This window comes from Leptidea sinapis, chromosome 40 (assembly GCF_905404315.1).
Source record: "Leptidea sinapis chromosome 40, ilLepSina1.1, whole genome shotgun sequence".
Classification (NCBI taxonomy): domain Eukaryota; kingdom Metazoa; phylum Arthropoda; class Insecta; order Lepidoptera; family Pieridae; genus Leptidea; species Leptidea sinapis.
In genome coordinates this window covers 7,287,908-7,309,886 of record NC_066304.1, presented here as the reverse complement: position 1 = coordinate 7,309,886, position 21,979 = coordinate 7,287,908, and the positions used below count along the sequence as shown (strand labels likewise).

The 21,979-nt window shown below is 40.1% G+C and overlaps 2 protein-coding genes across 12 annotated transcripts in view; one reads left to right on the top strand and one right to left on the bottom strand.

Annotated features, from left to right (window-relative positions):
• The first annotated feature begins 150 nt into the window (after positions 1-150).
• LOC126976283 (NEDD8-conjugating enzyme UBE2F-like) lies at positions 151-4,050 on the top strand. The gene is made up of 3 exons (XM_050824557.1): positions 151-938; positions 1,249-1,410; positions 3,539-4,050. Exons 1-3 carry the CDS (start codon positions 672-674, stop codon positions 3,656-3,658), a joined length of 549 nt encoding a protein of 182 aa, XP_050680514.1. The 5' UTR covers positions 151-671; the 3' UTR covers positions 3,659-4,050.
• Positions 4,051-4,520: 470 nt separating this feature from the next.
• Positions 4,521-21,979, bottom strand: part of LOC126976252 (obscurin) — a 195,640-nt gene continuing 178,181 nt past the window's right edge. For 10 of the 11 annotated variants that reach the window (XM_050824484.1, XM_050824486.1, XM_050824487.1 and 7 more), the window contains 14 exons: positions 21,774-21,931; positions 20,832-20,956; positions 19,851-20,031; positions 18,852-18,969; positions 17,629-17,903; positions 16,899-17,096; positions 16,421-16,536; positions 13,976-14,087; positions 12,894-13,032; positions 11,306-12,544; positions 7,271-7,451; positions 6,854-7,035; positions 5,479-5,628; positions 4,521-5,159 (listed from right to left, as the gene is read on the bottom strand). In XM_050824484.1, coding sequence (XP_050680441.1) covers positions 5,013-5,159; positions 5,479-5,628; positions 6,854-7,035; positions 7,271-7,451; positions 11,306-12,544; positions 12,894-13,032; positions 13,976-14,087; positions 16,421-16,536; positions 16,899-17,096; positions 17,629-17,903; positions 18,852-18,969; positions 19,851-20,031; positions 20,832-20,956; positions 21,774-21,931 — 3,321 coding nt within the window. In that variant the 3' untranslated portion in view covers positions 4,521-5,012. The remainder of the gene's footprint in view (positions 5,160-5,478; positions 5,629-6,853; positions 7,036-7,270; positions 7,452-11,305; positions 12,545-12,893; positions 13,033-13,975; positions 14,088-16,420; positions 16,537-16,898; positions 17,097-17,628; positions 17,904-18,851; positions 18,970-19,850; positions 20,032-20,831; positions 20,957-21,773; positions 21,932-21,979) is intronic. The other variant, XR_007731873.1, reaches the window with a different exon arrangement.

Genomic DNA, 21,979 nt, shown 5'->3' with positions numbered 1-21,979 from the left:
GATGATATAAAGACTTAGCTTGACTTTGAACAAGCTGTGTAACGTGAAGAATAGAAAAATAAAAATGCAAACTTGGCTGTATGGGCTTTTGATCCCTTTGCCTGTCCAGATGGACGAACAGTACCAAAAAAAAATGTCTACTGTCAAACTGACAATCCAAGTTTATTTTCATTTTTCACGGAGTACTTCTTTCTAGAATTAAAATTTGAAATTTATTTTACAATTTACGGTAATTAAAAATATTTGACATAAATATGTTACGTTAGTTCGTTTTAACTTTTACGGTTCACTGCGGAAAAGAACAACCGAGTTTTATAGTCATCGAAATCAAATACCAAAGCCAGCAAGCAGCTCGTCAGAGTAATTATTAAAATATAATATATTCCCTGGCCAGAAGAGTGGAGACAGAAGAAAAAATTTAAAAATATTGTTTATCCAGTACAGGAGCCTATCGGCTAAGGATGAAAAGTAACAAAAATTCTGGGGCTATTACTGATAACTAAAATGTCCAAAATCAAGATCCCAGTTAATAAAATATGATATGTTCTGTAATTTAATAATATTGCTCTGTCAAAAATATGTTTTTATAAAAAGATTAAGGCTGGAATCAGGTTAGTTTATATTGATTGTAGATAGGTCTAATTGAGCTATAGGTAAATTTTAATTCCATCATGATAACATTGAATAAAAAGGTGAGGAAACAGATACCAGAACCTACAAATGGGATGTCTGTTTCTAAACGAATATCAATCAGAGATAAACTTCTTGTGAAAGAAGTTCAAGAGATGAATGAAAACCTGCCAGCAACTTGCTCTGTTAACTTTGAAGACCCTAATGTATTGAGTGAGTTTGTGCTGAGTGTCACCCCTGACGAAGGCTATTGGGAAGGAGGAACATTTAAGTTCAGTGTTGTTGTCACAGAAGACTATAATATGGCGGTAATAGTTATTTTTTGTACATATAAAATTTGTATGTGAGTAATAAAATAAAGAAGAACCAGCTTAGGTTAGTCATTGCAATATGGAAAATTATTAGAACAAAATATGTTACTGTTTAGGCAATATTATTATCTATTCTTAACATTATTTTAATATTAACAGAAATAATAAAAATATTATTAAATGAATGTTACAGTTAAAGTTGCTGTTATCAGACAGACACCATTCCATATGATACTTATGTCTAACTTTTCCCTCATGTAACACATAGGCAATATAGACTTAACATTTGAATCTATTATACTTTTAGCCACCCACTGTGAAATGTTTGACTCGGCTCTGGCATCCGAACATAAATGTTAATGGAGATATTTGTCTCTCTTTACTTAGACAAACTTCTATAGATGAGCATGGATGGGCGCCTACTCGGAGACTCAAGGATGTTGTTTGGGGCCTTAATTCATTATTTACGGTATGTTATCATTCTAATATTTTAGTTTTTGACTCTAACCCTTGAATGTTATAATATAGCTATTTAGTGGGAGAAATTTTAGTCACATTTTAAAGCTAATCTTAACACCTTTTCTGTGAAATGTGGGATAAACTTGCTTGGACACAAAAAGGCACAATGTATTATACTGTAAATATTATTCTTTATGTGCATAATACAACATAAGACATATCAATAAAAATGTTTTTAAGTAAATATATATTTTTTTTGTTTTGTTTATTTGCAATCAGTCTTTTAACTATCAGCAAATGTGTTAAGGATGTTTGTTAGCAAGTCAAGTCCCCAAATGGCCACATATGGAGTATTGCTGTCTTCTCTGGTCTGATGCACCCCAGTGTCAGCTTGATCCATTTGACCGCGTACAACACGGAGCAGCTTGATTTACCCAGGGTTCTGTGAATGGCTGGATCACTTCTTTCTTCCATGTACTATAGTTCTGTGGAATGAGCTTCCTTGTGCTGTTTCTGGGACAATTCGACATGGGTAGCTACAAAAAAAGTGCGCATTCTTTCCTTAAGGGCCAGCAACACTCCTGTGATTCCTCTGGTGTTGCAATAGAACATGAGTGGTGGTGATCACTTAACACCGGGTGACCCATATGCTAGTTTGTTCTACATTTCCATAAAAAATAATACATACCTACACAAGTAAATTTGAAAAACAAAATTTTATGAACAATGTGGGATTCGAACCCACAACCTCCCGCGTTCCGTGCCGGTGCTCTAACCAATTGAGCTAACCGTTCGAGTACCGCCTCGTTATAAAATTCTGTTTGCTTTGTTCAACTCTCAGGTTGTGGCTTCATCTACAGGATCTACTTTACAGTTGATAACCTGCTCAATCCCAATATTTGTATATTAGGAAATTGACTTGAGATGTCGCTCGTGTAAATCTAAACAATTTGTTATGTTTTGATTGATTCTTTACATTTTCGTTAAACATTAAATAATATTTCATATTAATAAAATAGGCCTTAAAATCTGAATTACAAAACATGACTATAAAACAAGACTAGATCCATTCAATATAAAACTTTGATGATAGTGTTTTAAACACTATCTTTATGAACTCCTAAACTACTGAACTGATTTTAATAAAATTTTTCACACTGTGTGTTCATTTTGATCCAACTTGAGAGATAGGATAGTTTCTATTTCGATTTGCGACCCCTTTTTTTTTTTTATTTCAAATTTTATTTCTGTATGAATAAATTCTGTATGGAAAAACAAAATAATTAATGTAATAATTGAGCTGCTACAAATTTCGTAATTAACTAGAAAGACATTCAATTTTGATGTTAATAAGCTGGTACGATATAATTATACACGGTAGAAGCATGTTCTCAGAATATTCTTAAACCATACTGATCTCTATAATTCAGCAGAGGCAGAGTGAATTTAGCTAATTTTAAGTGTGTTTTGCAGGAAATGTCTTGTGTTAGACAGCCACTTTGTGGAAACAATTACAACTAGTTTTTCCAAACCAATATAGCTTCAAGATTACAGCATACTCCCAACTTAAAGCCTGGCAACACATCTCTTAGCCCCTGGTGTAGTGGATATCCATGGGTTGATGCATTGCCATGTTTCATTTGCATGTCTGTCAAGACGAAACATATGCCTTGTAAGACAAGGCACATGGCATGTAAATCTAAGGATTTATAAAAACTGTAGCTGTAATGTTTCTTGCAAATAAAGAACTTTGACTTTGACATTACATAATGCTCTTGCCTGTTTGCCTTATAATTGGAAATGAGAAACAGCTGTTATAAATAAATTCAAAACTTATTATATTTAAATGTAAAGCTGTTATTACATCTTTATACTTATGTTTTTCTCATTCTCCTTATCATCATCATCATTCATCTATACAAATTATATTTGTAACCAAAATTTATGACCAATGCAAACATAATGTGACCTCTCAGGTTCCCTTCAAGCACCATTACCAAGTGAGCTAACCGTTCGAGTGACACATGGTTCGTAAATCTTGTTATGGCTTGTTCAACTCTCATATCCATCAAAGTATAATAATTCTTATAATGCCATGTATGTGACTATATTTATAAATAAAATATTGTTAATTACAGGATCTACTCAATTTTGATGATCCTCTAAACATAGAAGCAGCAGAGATGTACAAGAAAGACAAGGTGGAGTTCCATTCAAAGGTTCGGGAATACATCACGGACTCCAGAGGCAAGAGATGAGACAGGGCTTGTCTCAGCTGCTGCAACAATAACTTCTGGTAGCAGACTGCCGTGTTAACAGATAATACTCAGTGATATCTTGCAATTGTGATTATCTTTTATTTATTGTGGTTCGATATTGTGGAGTTAGAAAATTAGATAATTGTAAAACACATTAAACATGAATCTTAACATAATTAGTTTAATAGGATTTTTAAATTTTTTTAATTGTATGACTTCAAGAAAATGTTTTAAACCTGACCTGAATTAACTATTCTACTTGGATAACTAGAAAATAAAATTTATGTAAAATAATGATTTTGTAAAAATCTGTTTGACACATCACCTTAATTTATTTGTTGGCAATGGTACTGAGCAGTTTATGACAAATATATTATTATTACATTGCTAAAGTTGTTCTTTTATTTAAAAAATATAAGTGTATATGCACCAAAAAAATTTGTCTTTGGTTAGTCTCTATGCTATCCCCTTTCGATACATGTCGATATTACCACTGCCCAAGGTGACACATGCATAGACAAATAATTGATTTTTATTAAATCTTAATTATAAAGGATTTTTTTTTCAAATCCCAAAATATACAATCCATTATTATTTCTTTACCCATAGATCTAGTTTTGAAGGAGATAGTTTTGTTTTGTAGATAATTTATCTAGGTTATTATCTGGTTTCATCAACAGGATCTATTTTATAGCTACTCAATCCCAATAATTGCATGTTAGGAAATTGAGTTGAGATGTCGCTCTTTAAAATCTGGACAGATTATTGTTTTCCACGGATATTGATATCCAGAATCCAATAGAATCAATCAGTGTTGCTAAACATTTTCGGGATTAGTGGGATTGATGAAATAAAAAATAAATTAACAATTAATACTTTATTGACTTCAATAATACTGAAGCAACCAATAGTAAATATAATTATATAAATATTAACATTCGTAACATATTTGACTAGAATCTTCTACAGTGAAAGTAAAATGGATGCGTTAATAAATAGTGTATGAAGTTCAGTCGTAATTAAATGATCGTTATAAAGTTATTTGATAGATTTATTAAAATATTTTGTTAGTTATTTACAAAATCGCTAAGTAAATCTTATAATATGTATAAAGAACAGAAATTTTGAAACATCTTTCCGGTTGTAACACGAGGATGTTTTGCGTCAACGTACCTATACGTTGAGAGATATATATCTGTGTGTGTGTTTGTGTGCACGAATGTGTATGTGTGTGCGTGTATACGTGGGTACATGTGTTTCTGTGTGTATGTGTGTGTGTACGTGTGTTTCTGTGTGTGTGTATGTTCTATACTTTTATGTACATGTAAAGTGTGTTTGTGTAAGTGTTTGTCATCTATGAGGCGAAGTTTGTGTTGAGCTCTTCCTGGATGCTGTTGGATCGCGCGAGCATTCGCGGCGAGAGCGAACCGAACGCGGAGGCGAGTGTGTCCGCGTCGGAAGCCTCACGCGCCTTTCGTTCGTGATACTCTTCTGAAAACTCCTGTAAACGATACAGTGTTATTTTGTAAGAAATAAACATTAATAATTGTACATAAGGTTATTAAATTAAAGTAAGTTCAGATTAATGTGTAGAATTACAAATTATTCTAAAATTGGACGACGCACGAAAGATAGGTAATTTTACTTAATTGTAAATATTTAGGCATGAAATTATTATTATTATTATAATATTTTGTAACGTTAGTCGTTAAGAAACGAAGAAAGCGAAAATGGCTCAAATCTTTCTCTGCGTGTTCTTTAAATTACATATTATCTAAGCATGTCTAGTTTGATGAATAAATAAAAGAGTGATGAATAACCTTGAGTCTGTTCCCGAGGAAGACAGCCCTCTCCCTCTTTCTGAGCATGAAATCTGTATTGTGCAGCCAGCGATGCTCGTGGCACTCCTCAGCTGTGGGCCGCTTCAGAGGAACCTTCTTGAATATGAACATGAGGAATCGAGTTGCCTCCTGCGGAATAAATATATTGTTAGGTACAGAAATAAATAAAAAGGAACACATTAAAAGTGAGTGAGCATGTGTCTGTTAAGCGAGAGCCAAATTATGAGGTTTTGGTAACATCAAGGGATGTGTGCATTTGAGTATCAAATTCCAATATTTTAATTTAAAATCACTTATTGAACGTCAAAAACTACCACCCATCCAAAAAAAAACTTCCTCAGACCTGAGAAGAACGGGCGCAAGAAACTATCTATCTATGGTGAAATTGTGGTGGCGTGAAGATCCCTCAGTCATATCGGTTCGGGAATACAGGAGCCGACAGATGATTCCATAGCGTGGCTGTGCGAGGTATAATAAGGCATTTATTTCTTGCGAAACACGGTTGTGAATACATGAGTTGTGGGTGAAATTTCGCATTTTCACATTATTTCAGGTGGTGGATATTCGGTTGCTGTTCAGACAGACAACTCTTCTGAGCACTTTCCGTAATATTTTCGGGCCACCGATCAGAGACGATTGATCGTCTTCGACTCGAGCCGCTTTTCTTTGAAATAAGAAATGGAAGGAGCTGGTTCTGTGGAACGATCGACGAGAGCTGAAGTAGGCGCTGGCATAAAGACATATTCTTTCACCTTACTGAGCACAACGAACTAAAGGCTAATTTGAGCTTCTTTTCCAAGTGAGCACAGAGTTAAACGTTGCTCAAAAAATGGACGCCAATTGTGCCGATACAAGTCTTAGGGTAAAATCGGAATATTATGAGTTTAATTCTCCGTGTCAATTTAAGTTATGCCATGCGGGTCGAAGTTGTGCAAAGTTTTGTCTTTCTTTGGCGATTACTAGCTATAGTTAAATATTATTGTTTGCGTGAGCAACCAACCATATTACATCCAACTAACAGGTTTGCTGTCTTGTTGCTATCGGAAGACTGCCTTGGCATTACCTACGCAAAACTTTGTAACATATAATAAGTTAAAACGTGATATCAACTAAGCATCACGTTTACGTGTATATCTTATTCTTTCCTATTCTATTTGTATGTATATACCTATAATATTCTAATTTATCTATCTATATGTTAAAAGTTTTGTGATGATCTTCTTGTCCCTAAAAATTGCTTTTTTGATGATGTACCTTTAGGACTAAATTTACACTGCATTTTGTACATTTTATTTAGTTTGATGTGATAATAAAGATATCTTAAAATTTAAAAGTAAAATATTATAGTCTATACCTGGGTGATCTCCTTGTAGAGGTATTCGAATCGATACCGCACGTATGAGATGTTCTGCCGGGTCTCCGCGTCGCTCTGCCCCCGGAAGGGCGAAGTCCCCGACAGCATGATGTAAGCCAGCACACCCACGCTCCAGATATCTGTCTGCGGGTACGCGGGCTCATCGTTCACGATCTCCGGTGCTGGGGGTTACGAGAGGTAATTTTATATTCTTTATTAATTTTGACTATCATGTGTTTAAAAAGTATGATTTATAAAGTGAATCCTTAAATATCTGGTGGTATATACATTACAAAACAAAACTACACAGAAAGGAAAACGAACCGGGAAGGAATCTGGCGAGAGCTTAAAAAGCTCAATACAGACACATCTGCTATTCGAAACTGATTGTATTGTATACAGTTGAGCCGGTCTTACCTTTGTACTCCAGGTCCCCAACCTGCGGCACACTGGTGCCCAGCTTGGTGACGCGGTGAGCTGAGCCGAAGTCGAGCAGTTTCACCTGCACCGAGCGCACCGAGCTCATCACCACGTTGTCTGGCTGCAGGTCCAGGTGACAGAACCCGCGCCAATGCAGGTATTGCAGGCCGTCCAGCACCTGGAGGGATCCGGAATTTTATTTAGACATGAACTATTGAGCCACGACGACTAACTTGTGTAATATTCACGTTAGGCCCCAAACGTCCAAACGTAAATCTATTCTTCAACAGCTGATCAAAAAGACTCATATATGATGATTTATAATTCGATACTTCATCATTATTTCATCCGGAAGACGTCCACTTAGCTGGACAAAGGCCTGCCCTCATCCAACCTATTCCGGCTATCTTGACCAGATCGTCGGTCCATCTTGTGGGAGGCCTACCAACACTACGTCTTCCGGTATGCGGTCGCCATTTGAGGACTTTTCTGCCCCAGCCATATGTCCGTCGAAATATGTGCTCCGCCTACTGCCAGTTTTTTTTTTTTTGGAATAGGAGGACAAACGAGCGTACGGGTCGTCTGTTGTTAAGTGATCACCGCCGCCCACAATCTCTTGCAACACCAGAGGAATCACAGGAGAGTTGCCGGCCTTTAAGGAATAAAGGCCTAAAGGCGCTTTTTTTGAAGGTACCCATGTTGTATCGTCCCTGGAACACCGCACAAGGAAGCTCATTCCACAGCTTTGTAGTACGTGGAAGAAAGCTCCTTGAAAACCGCACTGTGGAGGACCGCCACACATCCAGATGGTGAGGATGATATCCTAACTTGTGGCGTGTCGTGCGAAGGTGGAATTCGGACACACAATGAAGCGACGTCTCTACGCAACGCCAAGTGATCCAGCCGTTCACAGAGCACTGGGTCCCCGACAATTCGAGCTGCTCTGCGTTGCACGCGGTCAAATAGATCGAGCTGATACTGGGTTGCGCCAGACCAGAGATGACAGCAATACTCCAAGTGTGGCCGGACCTGCGCTTTGTAGAGCGCTAGTATGTGGGCCGGCTTGAAATACTGACGTGCTCTATTAATGACGCCCAGTTTTTTTGAAGCCAATTTGGCTTTGCCTTCCAGATGACCACGAAATTGGCAATCGCTCGAGATTTCGAGACCCAGTATTCCGATACTAGGCGAGGCTTTGAGGGAAGTGTTGTCGAAGAGCGGTGATACGACAAATGGGTTTTTTTTAGTGGTAAACGCGCAAAATTGAACCTTGTCTAATTTAACGGACAAGGTTCAATTTTCCCCATTCCGCGACCTTCTCAAGAGAGGACTCGATAGAAGACACAAGTTTCTCCCGGCACTGGTCGACGATTTCCCGAGAGAGACCTTGTATGGCCCTATGGTACCTATGGCCCGTGTATATGGCATCACCAGTGCTGTCGTCTGCATAGCAATGAATGTTGGAGGTGTCCAACATATCATTGATATGCAGAAGAAACAGCGTGGGAGACAGCACACAGCCTTGGGGCACTCCAGCATTCACGGGCTTCGGGTTCGAGCAATATCCGTCGACAACGACCTGTATGCTACGCCCAGTGAGGAAGCTGGAGGTCCATTTGCACAAGCTCTCGGGAAGGCCAAATAATGGAAGTTTGGAGAAGAGCGCCTTGTGCCATACACGATCAAAGGCCTTCGCTATATCCAGGCTAACTGCCAGGCCTTCCCCCTTGCTTTCAATAACCGCAGCCCATCTATGTGTCAGGTATACCAGAAGATCGCCAGTCGACCGACCATGGCGAAACCCGTATTGTCGGTCGTTGATCAACTGGTGACCCTCTAGGTATACCAAGAGCTGACGGCTAATTATGCTCTCCATGATTTTGGAGAGCAGGGAGGTAATAGCAATAGGCCTATAGTTTGCCGGATCCGAACTGTCTCCTTTTTTTTGGATCGGATGGACAAGGGCAGACTTCCATGAGTCAGGGACTACGCCTTTAGAATAAGAGTGCCGGAATAAACGCGTTAGCACCGGCGTCAACTCAGGGGCACACGTTCTAAGCACGATTGGAGAAATGCCATCCGGCCCGCTCGACTTCCTGACGTCCAACGAAAACAGAGCTCGCCTAACAGTTTTCTGTCTGAACTGTACTTCAGGCATAGAGCTCTGACACCGCGGGATGGTCGGCGGTGTTTTTCCGTTGTCGTCAAGAGTCGAGTTGGAGGCGAAAAGATTGCACAAGAGATCGGCTTTCTCTTTTGCCGTATGGGCCAGGGTGTCATTCCTCATGTGCAACGGCGGCATGGACGGCTGGCTGAAGTTACCAAGAGCAGCTTTCGACAACGACCAGAACTTGCGTGTTCCGGTCGGGTAACTGGAAAGCTGCTCGACGATTTTGACAACGTGTTTTGATTTTGCACGGGCGATTTGCCGCTTAAAAATCTGGAGGCACGGTTGTATTTCCTCTTAAGAACTATGCAGTTCGGATCCTTTGTGCCCAGCGCCGCAACCCAAGCTCGATACGCCTGTTTTTTGCAGTCAGATGCTGCTTTAACTGACGCATCGAACCAGGGCTGTGATCTGCCACCGATGAGTACTACAGAGTTTGGTATAAAAATATCCATATCCTGTAGTATCACATCGGCTACTGCAACGGTGCAGGCACTAGGATCATCCGAAGGGAAACAAACCCTGCCCCAAGGGTAGGATGCAAAAAAGGAACGCATCCTATCCCAATCTGCTGACTTGTAGTGCCAAACGCGGCGGGTCGCTGGTGGTTTGCGACGTTGGCGTCGGATAGGCACTACACTCCTGACCAGGCAATGGTCGGACGTTCCGAGAGGGGCGTCGACAAAGACCTGGTAACCATCGGGATGTGTAGTCAGCAGAAGATCCAATAAGGACGGCAAGTGGCTATCCACATCCGGGAGCCGCGTTGGCGACTCAACCAATTGGGACAGACCATACGCCAATGCAACATTATGCACAGATCGCCCTGCGTAGTCTGTGGTACGTGATCCAAGCCATTCGGCATTGTGCCCGTTGAAATCACCCAAGACTACGATTTCAGCGGAGGGGATCTGTGCAAGTACGTCGTCAATTGCCGCTTGAATGCAGCCCATGAGATGATCGGTTTCTGCGTTACCACGATGTGACCTGTAGACACACGCATAGATGCGGACGCGGTCCTCTAAATCTACGCGGAGCCAGAGAGTGGACAGGTCCCTACCCTCAAAATTGCCGAGACGGCGATAGCAGATATCCTCCCTAACGTACACACATACCCCGGCATGAGGCAAAAAATTGTGCTCAATTTTGTACCCGGGGTACGTTAAATATGACGTATCGCTAGGTCGAGATATCTGCGTCTCAGTAAGGAAACACAAGGCCGGCTGCGCCGTCTCAAGGTGGTGGTGGTTTAAATTGGAGTGAATTCCCCTGATATTGCAAAAATCCACGTTGAGTGTGGAGCGGGGTGCCGTGGTGATACTGCCTCGTTTCTCCTTGGTCATGCGCGGTTCTGTGCCCTCCCCAGAATACGAAGGGCAGCCCGTGCTAGAGTGCTCGGGGAGGGATTCGCCAACTCTGGTAGAACCAATACCCTCCTGGGGTATAATCTTTTTTAGTACCGCTGTTATATTCGGGTGGAGGGGGGGGGGGGAATGGCCACCGGTCCTCGACACTAACCTATGCGAAACATAGCGGCGCTAGGCCGCTACTTCACGCCGGTATTCTGTGCGAGTGTGGTAATTAACCCGGACGAGTCTGGCCCGATTGTGGTGACGTCAAAAGACGGCAGCGTGACTCTCCCACTTCTAAAAAGCCCTTAGTCGCCTCTTACGACACCCATGGGCCTGGGACTCCCCTATTCTTTTTACGCCCCGGGAAAAGTACAGGGCAAACCAGTTCAGTTCGCAAACATTTGGGCTACTCATTTCTGATCTGATCTCGCAGGAAAACTCCTAGCATAGCCCTCTGAGCGAATGATTTTATAAAATAACTTTAACAGGCATCATTATAAATTGAATCCTTACCTGTGTGATAATGGTGGCGACTGTCTGCTCCGAGTAGTCGTGTCTGCTGGCCAGGTACGTCAACACATCAGCTCCCTGCAGCTTCTCCATCACCAGCGCGGCCGGTGAACCCGGGCTCTGGTAGGCGCCCAGCAGGTTTGATATCCGCTCGTGACGGAGCTTCCTCAAGCACTGGAACTCCCTCAGTACTTGCACCTCGTTCTCCGGCCGAGATTCCAGAATCTTCGCAACAACCACGCTGTCGGTAACCTTGTCTATTCCTTTCACAACAATCGAGAACTTTCCGCGCCATAATTCAGATACAAATGTGTATCGTTCTGTGAATGCTTCCGCGGTTTGCCATTCTAGAGGTTCTTCTTCTGTTCCGTAATCTAATTTTGGTTTGTCTTCCTCTAAAACAATCTCTTGTCCAGATTCAGTCATCTGCTGTAAGTGTCTCATTGCCTTTGTTACTTGTACTTTAGGCGCCCCAGATTCTTTTGTTTTTATAAGATTAGTCGGGATACCCTTGTCACTCCAGCCAATCCTGTTGCGGGATAGTAGTCTAAACTGGTAACTGGTCTCCGGTTTGAGGTCACGGATCACGAAGAACTCGTGGTCAATGTTTTCAGCGACTGTTTTCCATTCAACACTATCACCTTCCTTGTACTGCAAACTATAGCAAAGGACGGGAGTGTTGCCGTCGTATTTGGGCTGTTTCCACCTCAGCAGTACTTCTGTGTCCGATATGTCGGCAGGCGCTGGACTATCTGGTGCGTCGGGGTGAGTCGCTTCGACAATTCTAGTTCTAGCGACAGTTTGGCCGACTTTGTTTCTAGCTACAACTTTATAGAATCCGATGTCGTGATGCATCGCAGGGTCGAAGGACAAAGTGGATCTTCCCTGTTCGTCCGTGACGATTTTGATGCGCTGCGACTCTGCGATTATTATGTCATTCTTGAACCACTGCACTACAGGGGCCGGATCGCCCACAGCGAAGCAGGTCAGTTGCGCGTGTTCACCTTCCCGTATGGGGAGCGTCTGAGGCTTCTCTCTGAAGAATGGCAGGCGACCGTCTTTCTTGGACTCCATGAACGCCTGGGCTTCCGCGTAGCTATCGAGCCTGGTTCCGAGCTCGTGTCGGAGTCGCCGCACGGTGTAACTCTCGCTGCCGTATTGATTGATTCTCTCCTTGCGTTCGTCGTCGATCTCTTCATCCATCACGTCGGTGAAGCGACGTCGCTCGCGGATGATTGGTGTCTGTCATTAAAATTAAAATCTTTAGTACCTCATATTAAAAAAAAGTATCATGTTTTAAATACAATAACTAATGTATTAATACTAAACAGAAATGTACATCATAGTAGTTTGTTGAAAGATCGTAAATATTTTAGATATAAAGAAAACAATTAATATTTTAATTAATTTTTAATGATATCCCCCACGAAAAAACACCAATCTATACTCTGCATATATATGTCTTAATTAGTTTAATTTATTCCAAGTGTCGGTCTCCATTCCAAGTGGGTGTACGTTACTAGATGAGGCAGGGAGTAATCAGCCTTTAACCTGATGCAGCTTATATACGTAAGTACACTTGCATACTCACCCTGGGGTCATATGAGTCGTGTACGGACAGGTTGTAGGCGGGCGAGCGATGGCAGGCCACCTTCATGTACTCTCGCAGGCGCACCGGGAACTGAGTGTCGCGTAGTTGGAGCAGATATGTGTCTGGACCATTCTGGTAGCTGTAGGTACATACATTAAAACATTTAGACATATATATACTGTTTCAATGAAATTCAAATATTTTAAATAAGTTATTTTTTTAATTCATCCATAAAGCAACATTGCCCCAGGGCATCAAAAGAATAGAGGAGTCTCAAGCCCAAGGGTGTTTAACAGGCGACTTAGGGCATTTAATAGTGGGAGGCTCCTTTGCACAGGATACCGGCTAGATTATGGGTACCACAACGGTGCCTTATTCTGGCATGAAGGAGCAATAAGTATTATTATGTTTCGGTCTGAAGGGCGCCGTAGCTAGTGAAAATGAGAAAATGGGACTTAACATCTTATGTCTCAAAGTGACAAGCGCTATTGTATTGCGTCAAATTTTTGGGGTTAATCAAGAATCCCGAGCGGCACACTGTTGTAAAGGACAGGGCGTATCAATTACCATCTTAACGTTTTACTGGTCCGTGAAAAAATAGTACAAAATTGTCATCTATAGCTACTTTATGTAAGCGGACACACGTAGGTACTCCATGGTAGACGTTCAACATATATTAAAATGTAGATATTATTTTTATTCAAAATTGGATTTTAAATTATTTATTGAACGTCAAATACTTTCTTCCTCCTATAGCTAAGCGATTTCTTTTGTTTAGCTGTGCAATACTTAAAATGAGAGAAAGGAGGAGAAATAAGTAAATTATTGTGGAGGGCAATCGAAAATCAATCCTTGTGCGGTGTTTCCGGGACGATACGACATGGGTACCTTCAAAAAAAGCGCGTACACCTTCCTTAAAGGCCGGCAACGCTCCTGTGATTCTTCCGGTGTAGCAAGAGATTGTGGGCGGCGGTGATCACTTAACAACAGGTGACCCGTACGCTCGTTTGTCCTCTTATTCCATAAAAAAAAAAAGAAAACAACAGCGCAACAATGATTATGTATTCCACAGAAAAACTCACTGGCTCTCAGATGTGGCGGATACTTCCCAGTCAGGATGCTCCCACTGCTTGAATTTGAGGTCCCACGGGCACGGCTGACGATCGTGGGGCTCGTGATCCCGGTCGGGAGTGCCTGCGGGATGTTCACAATCAAATACAACAATGAAGCATTTTTACCTGACGGCAAATTAAATTGCCTGAGGGTATTTATATACAAGATCATATTACAAGTAGGTATATTTTAATTATTACTTTGATTTTAATTGTTTTTTAAATATGTATCGGTGAGCATAGGGCATTTATTTATTGGACAGAAGAAGTGTATCAGGGCGGTTTGTGGAGCCGGCCCCCTAGATTCTTGTCGACCGCTATTTAAAAAATTGAAAATTCTATCGCTGCCATGCCTATACATTTATGAAATAAGCCTATTTGTTCAAAAATATATGTTTGATTTCTATACAAAAAAAAGCCAGAAGGTTTTAAATACAAGGAATCCAAATAAACTCATAATGCCCTTCTGTAGAACTGCATCTTTTAGTAGAAATTGTTTCAGCATGTCTGTGAAAATATATAATAAATTGCCCAATGAATTGAAAGATTTACCGTTCAAAGTTTTTAAAAGAAGACTGCATCAGTGGTTAACAAATAAGTGCTTCTATAGTTTAAATGAATTTTTCAATACAAAATGAATTAGTCTATTTGATAATAATATATGTAAATTAATATACTTTTATGACATTGAATTTGTTAATATTATACATAGGTACTAAATGAATTATTAAGTTATTTACGTCTCATATTATAATATCTTAAAATTTCATTTTATAAATATTATTGATATCATTGTGAAATCCGACATGTTTCAATATAACAGTACGATTAGTGTTTAGACAATTTTGTAACATATTTTGCATGTCAATTGACGAAACATATTGGATTATACAATTATATTGTTAACACCTTAAGTACAATGTTTCCTGCAAATAAATTTCATTTCATTTTTCATTTTCATTTTATCTTTTATTATCTCTTTTTTTTGAGAGTCCCTTATTCTTTTTATCGGTTCGGGAAGACCGTAGCCCGCTGATGATTATACAAAGTGGCTGGGCATAACAGGTTCTTTATAAACGTGGTGCGAATGAAACTTTGCATTCTAACATGATTTCGGCGGTGAAATTTGGCTACTGGTATTAATCATGCCATATTGTCAGTTCAATCGGAGAGGGCTTTATGTTATTGATAATATTCTTATTATATTAATATGCCTATATACATATATACATATAGAGCCTACCAGTGGGAGGCTCCTTTGCACAGGATGCCGGCTAGATTATGGGTACCACAACGGCGCCTATTTCTGCCGTGAAGCAGTAATGAGTAAGCATTACTGTGTTTCGGTCTGAAGGGCGCCGTAGCTATTGAAATTACTGGGCAAATGAGACTTAACATCTTGTCTCAAGGTGACGAGCGCAGTTGTAGTGCTGCTCAAATTTTTTGGGGATTTCAAGAATCCTGAGCGGCACTGCATTCTAATGGGCAGGGCGTATCAATTACCATCAGCTGAACGTCCTACTCGTCTTGTCCCTTATTTTCATAAAAAAAACTGATATGACAAAAAGGGCTAAAGTTTCTTGTTAATTCTTCACAGAAAGGACTTGACTGTTTGAATAAAGATGTTATACTTACATCAAACCTTAAGCCTCAACCTGAGAGTTCATGATTTACGTATAGTATTATTCAAGACGAGATTAAAACTGGAATGGCAATGAAAATATCTTTTGAATTTGTGCTGAAAAACATGGCCAAGGGACAAACTTATACATACCATTTATATTTTTTCAAGTGGCTATGATTGATACATATACATGATGACCTGTATAGCCGAGTGGTTAGCGATCCTACCTACTAAGCTAGAGGTCCCGGGTTCGAATCCCGGCAGGTGCAAGCATTTATATGATGAATATCGATGTTTGTTTCCGAGTCATGGATGTTTAAATGTATTTATGTATGTTTATATGAAATTATTTATGTTTGAGTAAGTATATTGTATTAAATATATCGTTGTCTTGTAACCCATAACACAGGCTATATATGCTTAATTTGGGGCAAGATAATTTGTGTGAAAAGTGTGTCACTATTATTATTATTATTATATATCTGTGAATTTTCACCGTTTAAAACAAGACTAAAGAATAAATAATCTTAGATAATTAATACGTCTAGATAAGCTGTGACAGTTGTGAACATATCGACAAAAATAGCGGCAACTGTTAACCTCTATTTTTAGCAAGGTACACTTGAACAAAGTGCCTAACAAATCGCTAGTCTAAGACATAGTTGTCATGCAAACTAAAGTAATAAACCTGGTCTGTTGTTATGCTTTGCCTAACAGCAAAATTAATTGTTGCTTTAATATTATGATGTTCACCCCGTTGATATGTATATTGTGAATATAGTTTATATTACCTTCAGGCGTGTACAATTCCCCGGGTGGATACACCATTTTGGAGGGATGGTCAAAGGCGCCCTCTAGCGGTCGACGGCGGAACCAAGTGCGGCATTGCGCATTGCTCCTCCAGTCTCTGTTACAACAATGGTAAAAGATAATATTAATATCATTCCTTTATTTTTTAAGTACTCATGTGCATAAAGATAAAATACATATAATCACGAATTATGTAATTGAAACTACCGAGCGATGTCATCGAATCTTGAAAAATATTTATTTCAATGTAACAAACATACTTAGTAGTGGATGTGACCTTTTATTATGTAAGGAACACTTGTGCCTGAAGGCCACGCTCTTTATTAACAGTACCACAAATCTTGGGTTCATTTTAAGTCCATAAAAAATATAACCAAAGTAAAATATTATAGGAACAGGATAACTCTCTCTGTGTGTGTGTGTGTGTGTGTGTGTGTGTGTGTGTGTGTTTATACGTACTTGTACAAGTTGTAGTAGTTGCGGAGTCTGTCGGTGGTGATGAGGAACTCGTCGCGGTAGATCTTGTCGTCGAAGTCGATCCAGGGGTGTCTCAGCGCGCTGTCCACATCCAGTCGCTCCTGCCACTTGTCCACCAGCAACTTGGAGATGAAGTCCCGGCACTCCAGGCTCAGCCGCGACCACCACTCTTCGTCGTGCCTTCACAATAAGGTTCATAATATATTGCAGATTTCGCCGAGTTTTTATTCGCAATAAATCCCTTAAATAATTATTTTCTTCTACCACCCTCCATAATATAGCAATATTCATAACATATTCTGTAGATACCCTGCCTGAAATATCTATCTGAAATATGACTAGACTACGCTACATATTGTCACGCTGGATGTAGACATTATTTTTTCTGCTTATATGCAATTGGCGTCGCGGGCGTTAGCTAGTTATGAATATAATATATTTCTGATAATCATACTGTCTACACGGCCTCGGGTCGACCCATTCTATCTCGTATCGTATTTAACTGTGAGTTTTACTTAGCAATTTTTTTTCGTCAAAAATAAGGCGACCTTTCATTTCACCTGCTTGGAAGTGGTCACCGTTGTCCATTCTGCCCGGCAATATGAGAAAATTCATTCGTCTCGTGTATTAAACAAACTTATTACATGTTCGTCCTTTCATTCATGTACAACATTTCATATATTGATTAGCGTTTACATCAGTTAGTGCTTACCACGTCCACTTGCCGTCTCGCAGCCTGGTGAGCGTCTCCCGGTCGTTAGCTCCTCGGAACAGCGAGTGTCCACTGAGCAGGATGTAGGTGATGATGCCCACACTCCACAGGTCAGCGGGCAGGCCTACGCCCTCTCCGCGAGCCACCTCGGGCGCCACGAACTCCGGCATGCCGTAGTGAAGCGCGCCTAGCTGACAGGTCACGCGGCGCGACAGACCGAAGTCGCAGATCTTGAGCTCGTCCGACCCCACGTGGGATATCAGCAGCTCACCGATCTGGTTCCCAAAATAACCCACTTTACTTGCAGCACAATGGACATATATGATTGTTTTAGCGCCAGGAACAGACATAAACTTATAATGCCTAATACTCGGCTCAGTCGAGTTAGAAAGTCTTTTGTGGGGCGATATTATATACTTTTACAACAAGATCCCAGAAAATGTTCAAAACAAAAGTATTAGGTACGTTATTTAAAAAACATTTGCATGGTAAAGGTTACTGTAACATAAATGACTTCCTTAATGATACCACAGATTGGGAATTGAGCGACCGCCCTCAGGCTAATAAGTAATACTACATACAATATAAGTTAATACTACAATATTACTTTGTTAACATATTTTTTGATGAAAAAAAAAAGCCCGCTCAGTTTGTTGCGTCCATTCTTCTCAGGTCTGAGGCATTCGTTTCTGAATGGGTGGTAATTTTTGACTTTCAATAAGTGATGTCACATACTAATTTGAATAAAAATATTTGAATTAGTTGCTATTTAGCTGGATAGCTAACTGTTCAGTGTTAGTCCAGGGCAACACTACCACCACATTCAGTCAAGAATATTAGATTGAAGCGTATATCATTTGAAGATATCCAACGTCGTTGATAAACGTTGTTTGTTGATAAAATGTTTCCTTATGAGCCGAAACCGGAAAACAAGATAAAACTTTAATATTTCCGAAAATTTGTGTTATCACAAAAAAAACCTAACCACAAATATTAAAGCTGCACATTTCAGTGTCCGTTCATCACTGTAGTAATATGATGCCTAGTGGTTGAAGTTAAGCCGAGTTTGACACCAGCTGAAGGCTTGATGAGAATCTCTTGATATTTAACAAATATACTGTAACACTTTGCACTTGCTAACTTTTAGCAATATCTTCTATAAAGATCATCGAACATGTTATGATGTTGACATCAGCTCCCAACTCCCCTCACCAGTAACGTACCGTCAGTCCAAGGTGCGCGATGTTACAGTCGTGCATGTGCTTCAGTCCCCTGAGCAGCTGCCGCACGTAGCCCGCGATCTCCCGCTCGTTGTATCCGGAGCTACGCAGGAGCCGGTCCCTGACACAGACAACATTCGATGTTGAGAATTATTTTATTCAAAATAACTGAAAGGCCATATATACCCAAAGTTTAAGAACGGGTGCAAGAATTTTCTAATACCAATATTACTTTTTTAAAAGAGATGTCTTCTAATCCAGTCAAACAAACATTTTATTCATTCATATTGATCGCTTACATATTTTCTTTTTTATATTTGATTATCATCAGCCGGCAGACGTCGACTGCTGACAAAGGCCTTCCCCAAAGATGCCCACTGCCACTTCAGTTTCGCAATCATTTGGGCTATGTTCTACGGATCTATTCATTTCTGATTCGATCTCGCAGATTCCTCTCCATTGCCCTCTATATTATCCAGCGACCAGGACTATAGAATTGTTGATTAATTGAAATTTGGATCGAAATTATAAAATATGACTTTATGTCTATTGAGAACTGTTAAGCGCTGCAAGAGGAGAACTACTTTTACCAACAGTCTGCCCTTGCATAATGGCCTGTCATTAACATGGTTCCAGTGAAGTGTTGAATTTTGACGTGTGTTTAGCTGTGAATGGAAACGCTATGGGATCGAAGTTGAATCGCTGTTAGACCGGTCTGTGATGAGTAACTACTTAAACCATATTGTGACTGTTATGTTCTGACGATGCAGCCTAACAGATAAGGCAGGCCATATTATGCGAGGAAAAAAAACCTCTAAACGTTGCCCAAATACCTAATCACAACGACCATAGTCATCGCTAGGGTGTGCGTCCGAGCACATGGGGCTCAATAGATGTACAGATTTAAGTGCTCATTTCTTAAACAATAATAATAATACGGTAGGCTATCTGTTCCTCCCGTCACTTCTAACCACACAAATATAGTTTAGGACAGTTCCTCACCTCACTAGCTCCCCTCCGGCCGCGAGCTCCATCACCAGTGCCAGCGTGTGGTCGTGCTCGTACGCGTCGTGGAGCCGCACCAGGTGCTTGTCGTTCAGAAGGTTCATGATCTCCAGCTCATTCTTCATGAAGGGTTTCAACTCCGAGTGGCCATGCATTATTTTGGCGGCATAGTTGCGACCTGCATATAGAAATTATTATTTCGCTGACGATTTAAGATATTTTTGCTTTCTTATATAGTACAGACGGCATATTCATTGAGAAATAAATGCGTGTAGTGCTCACCTAAGTCACACTTAGAGTGAAGGGTTCGTACAGAGGGCTATTCGCGGTATTTATAACCTAGGTCCTAAAGAATCGTTAAGAGAAAAATTTAAAGAAATAAATTTTTGACTGTTGCTTCTCAATATATTCCTGATAAGCTGTTATTTATATGTTCAAAATTGAGGAATTTGTTACAAACAGTGACAATCATAATGTTAACATGAGGAACAAACATAATCTTGTTATGCCTACTACTCGCTGGGTCGAGTTAGTAAGTCTTTTGTGGGGCGATGTATATGCTTTTACAACAAGATCCCAGAAATGTTTAAAACAAAAGTATTACGATATTAAAAAGAATTGTTAAGAAGCATTTGTGTGGTAAAGGTTATTATAACATAAATTCCTTTCTTAATGATTCGGCAGATTGGGAATCGAACGACCGCCCTCAGGCTATTAAATAATAAGTTTAAATGTACAATACTCCTTTGTAAACATATTTTTTGATGAAAAAATAGGGCCCGCTGCGTTTGTTGCGCCCGTTCTTCTCAGGTCTGAGGCATTCTTTTTGGAATGGGTGGAAGTTTTTGACTTTCAATAAGTGATGTCATATCCGATTTTGAATAAACATATTTGAATTTGAATTTGTATAGGCAACCCTGGATTGGTCCGAGTCGAGAGTCAGGCCCGGGTACGTGTAGTGAATGGAATATAACTCACCGCTGAGTCTCTCCGCCGCATGGTAGACCACACCCTGGACGCCGCGTCCTAGCTCGTCTCCGATGTCGTAGAACTCTCCGAATGGCTTCGAGCTCGGCTTTATGCGAGGTGGGTGCTCGCGGATTCTGACAACAGATTACAATAATTATGTTTCCTAATTCTTCTGCACTGTTTTGTATGTATTTTACAGTTAAAGTTATTCATGTATTTGGTGCTACTTTACTTTCTGTGAGTCTGTTTGCAAGTTGGCAAATACTTCCTCCAACCTACTCCATTCTGGTCTATCTCTGGCTACTCTACTCCATGTTATGCCAGCATATATATATACATATATACATATCCTGATACCATCTTTTTTGTTGTCTGCCTCTTTTCCTTTTACTTTCCCTTGGGTACCTACTAATGTGTAATTATTTACTCCATTTGTCCTTTCCTGTCCCGACAACTCTTATTATGGCCTTTTTATTTATTTTTTATTATAAAAAAATAATGACACAATACAATCTATAATATAAAGGTTTCAATTGAGAAAAAATATAGTGCAGTTAGCTCAATAGTTGAATTTCAAATAGCCGTTCGGATTTGACACAACTACCAATTATGGTAACGGGAGACCATGTTTCGTGTGTGTGTGTTTCCCTAGAGGGGTTTGCAGTTTTTTTTTAAACTGGATAGAATTTCAATGTACAATGAAGTTCATGCGCGGCCACTATTTGATATAATATATCACATTAATATGTAATATGGAATAATACAACTAATACATGCCATCCCATTTCCCAAACAAAAGCAGTCCATATTTTGTGCTTTGTAGTGACTATAATAGGTTACAATGACAATTAAATGAAGATTGGACCTGATCGAACCAACTTAACATAGTGGCTGGGTCACCGGATTCAAATCAAAAATTTTAATAAATAAGTTGATTGAATTGATTGTTACCTATGCGAGTACTCCTGCTGGCACTCCTCGACGTGCAGCATGGCGGAGGAACTGACTGAGCCAGCCACGTTCCGCGCGGACACTGAGTACAGCCCCTCGTCCTTCAAGATGGCGTCCTTCACCACCAGCACCACGGTGTCCGGCTCGATGAAGTGCATCTGCAACATGAGCTCACATTTCAACCTGGCTTCAGGGTTTCACTTAAA

Coding starts and splice junctions, on each gene's coding strand:
- LOC126976283 (XM_050824557.1), top strand. CDS start 672: ATGATAACATTGAATAAAAAGGTGAGGAAACAGATACCAGAACCTACA. Junction 939..1,248: donor CAGAAGACTATAATATGGCG/GTAATAGTTATT, acceptor TTATACTTTTAG/CCACCCACTGTGAAATGTTT. Junction 1,411..3,538: donor GCCTTAATTCATTATTTACG/GTATGTTATCAT, acceptor TGTTAATTACAG/GATCTACTCAATTTTGATGA.